Source organism: Saccostrea echinata, unplaced genomic scaffold (genome assembly GCF_033153115.1).
Source record: "Saccostrea echinata isolate AGI-Se365-2 ecotype Australia unplaced genomic scaffold, CSIRO_AGI_Sech_v1 ptg000030l, whole genome shotgun sequence".
NCBI classification, from domain to species: Eukaryota; Metazoa; Mollusca; class Bivalvia; order Ostreida; family Ostreidae; genus Saccostrea; species Saccostrea echinata.
Window position 1 is genome coordinate 2,969,848 of NW_026889779.1, and position 9,547 is coordinate 2,979,394.

The window sequence follows — 9,547 nt, forward strand, 5'->3', positions numbered from 1 at the left end:
ATAAAAATTGATAATTATATTCCTGAATAAATTTTGATCTTTATTCCAAAAAATTAATTAGATTTGCTATTTTTTTTCTTTATAGTGGTTTTCTCATCCCATTAACTGCGTATCTTTAATGTCATGTGATACAAGGTGAAGGTCGCTAAGTGGACGATGGGTTGTTGTTTCAGCGACAGCAGCGATAAAGATGGAGATGATCCATATTCGGTAATTTATGCACAGTATATTTTTGTAACATTGGAGATTTTTCATATGTTGTCAAAATATAGAGACTCCTCCTCGGGAGCTGTGTAATTGGTAAGCTTAGTTCGAATTTTCTCTCTGCACCGGAAAAAATGCGTATGAAAGGTATTCCTGAAAATGTCTCGAATGTGTCCTTCTCACATTCCTATAGATAAATGGTGGTTAGTATAGCAATGTAGATAATTGTCAGTGCTTGCTGGTTACAAAACGCTATCTTTTTTAAAATTAAATGTCTCTGTTTTGATCTTTAATGTTTTTCAGCAGCATGTCCAGTAAATTTTAAATTTTCTAATTACACAGTTGAGAAATAAAAACTATACTATGAACAAGTAGGTCTGTAATATGAGGTGCACTTCTTTAAGAAATGTAAATAAGAATCGGGCAGAAATTTTACAAAAATAGGAGGCACAGTAACCTTGTGGAAGAGATTTTAATTAAATGTGTTGTCAAATTTTTCTCCATCAAATATCACAGCTGGTAAATCATGATTTCAGCCAGGTAAAAGTTCAGGGTACTGGCAGATTTTGAAAGGTCTAAAAATGATTTTATCATTTAATAATATTTACTAACTTGTAAATTTATAAATCAAAGGGAAATAAATCTTGAATATTTTTCTGCATTTTTCCTATATGTACTTTGAAATTCTATCTAAATCGGCCAATTTTCATGGAACCAGTGGTATCGTGTTTGGACATATTATACTATATACATATAAAAAAACATGTTACTTATTACCCTAATTATTTGATTAAAGATTCTTTGGGTTAGTGGTTAGAGAAGGAAAAAACAAAACTACTTGGAATGCCCAATTTTCAAACAATCAAAGCTCTTCATTTTTTTTCTAAATATTTTGATGGTAATTAAGGCCAACACGGGAAGATGGTTTATGTACTTTTACTATTTTGTCAAGTCTTTGGTGTCTAAATCTATGTGTCTAAAGTCTTGTGATATTAGAAGGGATACTTGTATCACACTCTGGGTATGGTGTCCAGATTTATGCTTTAAATACCCACAATTCAATGACAATAACATGCCATTGAAGCAGTGATAAATCACTAAAAATAACTGAAATGTGAACATATGATAATCTTTATTTAAAGGCAAGTTTATAACAAAAACATTAGGTCTATAGATCAATTTGCTGACAATATTATACACAAACATACACAACATACACTGTATATGACACAACACATCACACGTAGATTTAAACATATGTTAAGAGGCATATACAGTACAGGACAATGAAAGCTTGAGTCTTTGTATTGAATCATTGCTCCACATTATACATGACAGTTATGGCACATAAACATTGTATGATGATAAAATTAGATAGAAACAATAAATGGCAGACACAACAGTTTCAACACTTCTCATACCAGGTACAGTGTACTTATTTTGAATTAAAATCAAAAATGTTATATGTTAAATTATAACAAGCCCAATTATTAATGCATACATAATAAAAAATAAAAAATATTTTCATGAGGTAAGATTGAAGAAACACACTTTAAGTAACATTAATATTCTTTTATCTTTTAACTTATAATACAGTGTATTCTAAAATTTCAGGGTGGACCAAATGAAAGAGATCGACTTCTTCCAGAACCAACCAGTGGTGGCCAATCAGGACCAAGGTATGTATGTACAGGAGAACACAATGTCTGTAATAATCAGGGTTCTCCACATCTGAAAGTTTAACCATGGAGGAAGCTGTGCAAAAGCTAAATGCCATTGAAAGCACAAATGCATGATTGACCTAAGTTTCACTTAAAGGTTGATTTCACAAATATTTTCATTTCCTATGGCAATACCAGAAGTTGAATTTAAAAAAGCAAGATATAGAATTATATATCTAAGTATACTCTAAAAATGTTCATCAAATTTAATTCATAAACATATACACAGAATTGATGTTGCTTCTTGTATGTCAAGTTTTATTGAAATTCGATCAAAACTGTTGAAGGAGTAGCATTAAAAAAAAAGGCCCACAAATGAAGAAAGGATGGACAGCATCAATTTAACACTGCGTAAGCTTTTTACTGCATGATCTTTGAAAACTAACTGAGTGTACCACAACTTAAAAAGAGCAGAGAAATAAAGTTAGTATAAGTGATATTTCACTCTTTTTTTCAATACAAACATACCATCTTTTTTTCGCAGTTTTCCCTACATATTGCACCAGTGCTAAAAATAGTGCCATGTGACTTTTCATACAAACTGGGGGTAACTTTAAAAACATTGACTTGGTGATCCATTTTCATGTATAATTTCTTAGAGAGATTAGTAAAAAAAAAAACAAAAATGAATACTGTTAAATCACATATTTTTGAGGGGTAAAAATTTCAAGGTTTGAGGAAAAATATTGATTCAAGGGGATTTGATTTCATGGTTAAAGAAGTCAGAATATTTTAAAGTGTTATACCTTTAAAAATTGGTTCCTATATAAATCTATACATGAGAAAGTCTGAATTTTTCAAGTTTAACCGCAGTCCGGGTAAAGGGAATTTACATCATGGAAGAAAGCATAAGATACATGTATGTCAAAAAAAAGTTATAACAAAACATTTATGAAATGTATATTATATAATATATAAATGTATAATTTTGTTGAATTTTCTCTGGCCAAAGAAATTTGTTGGATGCTTGTCAATTACAAGACATCATAACTCCACTGAGACTTATATTTTTAGTATTTTAAATCACATCTTACATAATGAACATGTACTCAGAAAAAAATTCACTCTTATGAAGAAATTAAAAATATCTACTCATATTGAGCATCAGCTGAATGATTCTCAATCGTCATGCTTTATGGCAATTCGTCCCCTTGTGGAGAGCCCTGTCTATGAAGTAAATCAAAGTATGGTTGAATTTCGGTATCTTGAATACCATGTGTATGTTAAAGTGAGGTGGAAGTCCCAACCACCTTTTCTTTTTGAATTTAAACCTTGTTGTCTTGAATCCTCTGATATTTTGGAAATTTTTTTTTGTCCAGTCAAGTTTGAGATATTAAAGGAAGTTTGACTGTATGTATATTATATATATTGTAGTTAATCATATTTGCTTCCCTTTAAAAGCTATAATACACCATCTCAGAGAAATGTGCAGAAAGTGGATGAACCTTCAGCCCTAGAGAAAATATTACACAGAACAGTTAGGTAAGTACATGAATTTGAAAAAAAAAAATGAATTTCAACAACTTGCATTAAAAATTTTGTCATCTTATTTTACCTCTAAAGTAAGATGGGAAACCTAGCTTGAAGCTGTGTAGAATTTTTATGCCCCCTCCCCCTTTCCTTAAAAAAGGGGCATATTACTTTGCTTGTGTTGGTCAGTCATTACATCGGTGTGTGGGTTGGTCAGTCAGTAGACCAATTATTGTGAGCTGAATATTTTGAGAACACTTTGCTTGACAGACATCAAACTTGGTGTACTTGTACTCCCTGAGAAGATGACCCTAATGATTTTGAAATCCAAAGGTCAAGGTCAAAGTACTCTAAATATAGAAAACCTTGTCAGTTCAATATCTTGAGAACCATTTGCTTGACAAACATCAAACATGGTGCATTGGTTCCCCTTTAAAAGTAGATGACCCCTTTGATTTTGAGATCACAAAGTCTAAGGTCAAGGGTCAAACTGGACATAGGAAGATATTGACCTCTCAGTATCTTTAGAAGACTTGCTAGACAGACATTAATCTTGGTACACTAGTTCTTATTGAGGAGTAGATGACCAATGCAGATGTTTTGGTCAAAAGACAAAAAGTCAAGGGTCAAACTGGACAAAGGAATATGTTGACTGCTCATTGTCTTGAGGATCTTTCTTGACACATATGAGACTTGGTATACAGGTTTCCTTACAAGGGGTAGTTGACCACAATGGATTATGAGGTCACAAGAACAAAGGATCAAGGGTCAAACTGGACATAGGAAGATACTGACCACTCAATATCTTGAGAACCCTTTGCTCGACACATATGAGAATTGGTAAACTTGTAAACTGGTTCCCCTTAAGGACCAGTTTACCAAGTTTCATATGTTTACCCTTAAGAAGTTGATAATCCTCTTTCAAATTGCTTATGAGGTCACAAGGTGAATGGTCATCGCTTAAACTGGCCATAGGTAGATATTGACCACTCAATATCTTGAGAATCCTTTGCTGGACAGACATCATACGTAGTACACACTGGTTCGCCTTAAGGAGTAAATAACCCTTAATGATCATTGAGTCACAAGATTAAAGGTCAAGGGTTTAGACTTTAGACACTAGACATAGAAAGATAGTGTCAGCTCAGTATCTTGAGAACCATTTGCTTTACAGACATCAATTTTGGCGCACTGGTACCCTCAAAGAAGTGAATAATGATCAGTCTTAGTACATGTATTATGTTCTCCTTCGACTAGTAGATAACCAACTGTTTACACTATCCCTTTCTAGTTTTGCCACAATGAGGGTATATATTTTTCTCAAACATTTCTTATTAATGCCAATTTTATGAATTATTAAGAAAAAGCATATCCAAACTCATTTAGTCTGAACATTTTTGAATAATTTGTGTTGAAATTCAACAATAGCTTCATTGATTTGATAATACATTCTGAGCTATGCGCTTATTAATATGATACATGTATATACCTTATTTCTGTACCAAAAGATAAAAAATTGAAAAGAATTAATAACAGTCTTTTTTTTTCTTAAGGAAAATAATAGATGTTTCTCCTGGTGATACTGTAGAGCAACAGGAATACAATGATAGAGCATTTCAGTACAGGTGTGTTTAATATCAGTGAATCTGCTGAACAACAACAACAACAAAACAGAAGAAAAACAAAAAAAAAAAAGCTAACAAACCAAGCAAACAAAAATTAATCTTGAGTTTCTGAGGAAAAAAAAGAAGCTGAATTAAATGTGGCATGCAGGATTAATTATGTTTGTTGTTGGTTTTTCTTGTTTTTGTTTTTTTTTTTTGTTTTTGATAAGCAAGAGTTCTCTCTCTTTTTCCTGTCAACAGTGCTAATCTTGCTTCATTCTTTGTACTCATATATTATTTGAAACTTTAAAAAAAGAAGAATAATGTTAATTATGCTTTCTTGTAAATTTTATTGTTATAACAAGAAAAAATATTGTACCTAATAGAGACTACAGGCCTTTTATGTGGGTGAAAAAGGGGAATAACTCAATTTTTCGACTTGCAAAATAGAAAATCGAGGTATTCCCTTTTGGATATGTGAATAAAGTATATAAATTGATCAGTGCTGTTCTTTGACCTTGATAATATTCTGTACACAGTTTAGATAAGCACTATAAATACATTTAAGATAATCCTTGTTCATTTTTTTCACAGCAATAGAGTAAACATGGTCTTAGGTGGCTCCTCTAAAATTAGAGCAAGTCGACCTCCACTACCTAACAGCATGACCGCTCCACATAATGTACTTAGTTCTGCACCTGTGTCATTAGCTGACATTCAACTGGTAAGATTATTATTATTTTCTAAACACAAAACAGGAGATTCAGTGATGGAGATGAATTCAAGGAAATTAAAAAATATATATATATATATATATTGTCTTATTCTATTATTCAGGAAGATGAATTAGTTATATGCTATAAGCCACATATAACAGTTTGACAAGTAATTGATGAAAGCTGTTTCTCATGTAACTAAAATTAATGTAAAGCTATATAGAGACCAAGTGTGAAGTTATGTATGGAAACATTATCATTAGCCACTTAGTTACAATAACTTTTATTAGAACTTTAATGATATTTAATTTTTTTTTATTCCATAGATAACACAGGCAACCGAGAAAGCAGCACAGGCCTTAGGTAAAGTACGAGTACATCACAAAGAAGACCTTGTTGTACCATTTGGAGTCCCCTGAAGGTTTGAGGACTGCTAAGTTTGTGTTTAATATAGAATGCATGGACAAAGTTTGTGACTGTTGACTGAGTTACGTCAGAGTTTATTTCATTCCATCTTGTGTTACGACTAAGTCAGTGTTTGTTCAGGGAGGACTGAAATCACTATATTTCAGTCTTATTTTTAATGATTTTATAACATTTTGTGTATTACATGATATTCCACTTTACTTTAATTCAAACTGTATAGATTATGATAATACTGTAAACATACTTAATTTAGTGGTGATTATATTTTAGCACCCCTTGTGTTGCTCCATATGCTACGTATGTTGCTGCTAATTCATGTACATACTAATTCATGATTTAAACCATTACTATCGTCTATAAGACCCAAGTGTGTTAATTTATAATTGCACTTATCAGTTGAGTATGAAGATTTTGCTAAATTTTGAATACACTCAATTTATGTACATTTACAGTCAAGTTTTATTTTGCAACAGTGAATCATATTTTTTGCATAATTAGCAATTAATTTGTATTGCCTGTGGATGAAGGGGATTATCTTAACATATATACATGTATTTCTTTGTGCAATATACTTTTACGTGTAAAAATGAGCAGCACTATGAGAAATTGATTTGTGGGTGCAATTTATATAACAGAATTGTTTATATTTTAACCATTTTATCTGCTTTTGGACTCCTCCTTTTAAAATAGAAGCACAATTTGTCCATACCCTTCTAAAAACAGGAAACAAAGTTTAACTGTTAAGATTCTTAATGAGTTTGATCAAACAAATCAAAATAAATGTGTCTTATTCATTAAATGCATGTACAAGTTTTGTCTCCATTGTTTCCATTTGAGATTTGTATTTTGTGCAAGAGTAAAATCATATATTGATGAAAGATTGTAAGAATACTTGAAGAATTGCATTGAAAACTGTGATAAGTTACGGTACATATTTTGTAAATAATAGTGGTACTGCTATGGCATGCTGTTGTGTTCAGTGAGAGAGTTCTTATGTATGAAAGAATGTTATTGTTGGGCTTCATTAGCAGGTCACCCGAGTTAAACAACATTTTGTATTCTCTGATCATGTAAATAGATATAAGAATACAGTATTTATGGTGCATTTAGATTTGACATGTTGTACTGTACACAAGATACAGTAAAACACGCTTATAATGAAGTGCCAGGGTTGGAAGATTTTGCTTCATTATTTATCTGTCAAGTTCACAATATGTTCTAAAGCCAATGGGAATGAATTCATTTCACTGTAAGCATCAGTATATTATGTGTGTTTGCTATAAGTGTGTTTTACTGTATACTTTGTATATTTCATTTGACAGAGATATACATGTATTATCTGTAATACATAATGCAAGAATATTAGGGTTGGTTAATTAATGTATAATACACATAATCATCTAAAATCATTAATCAATGGGCCTTTTTTTAGTAATTAAAAGGAAATATGAATGTTTATTTTCTTTAATGTATACCATGGAGAATAAATGACCAAGTAATCATTTGTTAAAATTGGTCATATTCAAATTGTACATGTACTTTATATTTGATTCTGAATGTTTTTCATGAGAATCTAAATGAAAATACACATGTTAGGGAAGAACATGACATGTAAATTAATATAGAACGGATTAGATATATATATATATATATATATATATACAGGAAAATCTCTTGCTTTCAAAAAAAAAAAAAAAAAAAAAATCCATATACCGGGTACATTTTTAGTGTGAATTAGAAAATTTAGAAGGAAAACACTGAATATTTATACTTTAGATTCTTGATGGAATATCAAACATCTGAACTACTTGTATTACTGTAAACCAACTTTTATTCGCGTGCGAGAAATATTCGCAAGTTTCGCGTCTTTCATTTACTCGTGAATATTAATCGCCGCGAATCATTTATTTTGCTTTGTATTTGTAGAGAATGTTTCCTCAGTCATGAAAATTAATCGTTGCAGATTGATTTCAAACTGATGAATCGTGAATAAAAGATGACGTGAATAATAGTTGGTTTACAGTATGTTGGCCTCAAGATATATAACATTTAAAACAATAGGCAAAGTTGACATCTTTTCTAGATTTTTGATAAACTTCAACTTGTGTAATAAAAATGTATATGTGTTATGATGTTATAAGGAAGGTTTATCCTTTCTTAACATGTAACCCCCCCCCCCCTTTATTGCTTTGCATAAAAACTTGAGTATTTATTTTGAACAAGTACATCAGTGTGTAGTGTCATCGATGTACAAATGTACAAATTTGCTTTTATGCAATTGATATCGATAATAAAATGAATGGCTACAACAAAATTCATGATAACATTTTTTGGGTTACTTGAGTAACTTAGATGACCCATTGCTGTCTGTTTTCGTTGTGCATCTTGAGTTAACATTTGATTATTTTCAGCTTCTTCTCTGGAACCACTGTACCAATTTTAGCACATAACATCTATAGGTGAAGGGGAACAAAAATTTTGAATTTCATGGTCCCTGTCAGCCTACTTCCCCCTCTGGGGCCTGAGGGGTTAGGACTAAAACTATCAATTTGAAAATTAGTGCAATCTTTAAAAAAATCTTCTTTACTCCTGGACATCTGGAAATGAAACTGTTTGCATGATGTAATGAGCATTGATCTAGGGCTGGGGTTCTGGTGTTAGGATGGGCTCTATACATCTTATAGTAAAATGAATATATTCTTCAAATCTCTCTCTCTCTCTGTATATTCAGTAGACAAATGAAGTGCATAGTGGATGAGCAGAGGTGCCTCTTCCAAAATTGTGAATTTCTGGCCCCAGGGTCAGGGGTTTTTGTGTTAGGGTGGGGCTCCATTGGTCATATAGCAAAAATGCATGAATTCTTTGAAAATCTTCTCTACTCCTATTATTAGGTAGACAAACGAAGTGCATGGTTATGACAAGCAAGGATTCCTCTTCCAAAATTGTGAAATTCATAGCCTCAAGTTAGGGATTATGATGTTAGGTTGGGGCTCTATTGATCATGTGAAATGCATTAATTCTTTGAAAATGTTTTTCTCTGCTTCTGAGCACGTATCAGCAGAGAAACTAAGTGAATGGTTAGAATGAGCAAACATGCTTTTTGTGAAATTAATGGCCCCTGGGTAAGGGGTTCTGGTTTTAGGGAGGGCCTCTCTTGATCATGTGAATAATTTCTTTAAAAATATTCTTCTCTACTCTATTTAGAATACAAACTAAGTGCATGGCTATGATGAGCAAGAAAGCTTCTTTCAAAATTGTGAAATTCATGGCCATTAGTTCAGGAATTCAGGAGTTAGGTAAGGATATAATGATCATATAGAGAAAATGCATAAATTCTTTGAAAGTCTTTTATTTTTTTGAGTGCTGTAAAATCACATACATGTATTTTCGAGGGGTCAAATTTTCA

At 31.8% G+C, this 9,547-nt stretch overlaps 1 protein-coding gene across 1 annotated transcript; it reads left to right on the forward strand.

Annotated features, from left to right (window-relative positions):
- Positions 1–101: 101 nt before the first annotated feature.
- Positions 102–8,455, forward strand: LOC133196208 (ragulator complex protein LAMTOR1-like). Its single transcript, XM_061332123.1, has 6 exons — positions 102–210; positions 1,819–1,883; positions 3,327–3,407; positions 4,949–5,020; positions 5,594–5,723; positions 6,042–8,455. Exons 1-6 carry the CDS (start codon positions 157–159, stop codon positions 6,132–6,134), a joined length of 495 nt encoding a protein of 164 aa, XP_061188107.1. The 5' UTR covers positions 102–156; the 3' UTR covers positions 6,135–8,455.
- The last annotated feature ends 1,092 nt before the right edge of the window (positions 8,456–9,547 follow it).

Coding starts and splice junctions, on each gene's coding strand:
- LOC133196208 (XM_061332123.1), top strand. CDS start 157: ATGGGTTGTTGTTTCAGCGACAGCAGCGATAAAGATGGAGATGATCCA. Junction 3,408..4,948: donor ATATTACACAGAACAGTTAG/GTAAGTACATGA, acceptor TTTTTTCTTAAG/GAAAATAATAGATGTTTCTC. Junction 5,724..6,041: donor CATTAGCTGACATTCAACTG/GTAAGATTATTA, acceptor TTTATTCCATAG/ATAACACAGGCAACCGAGAA.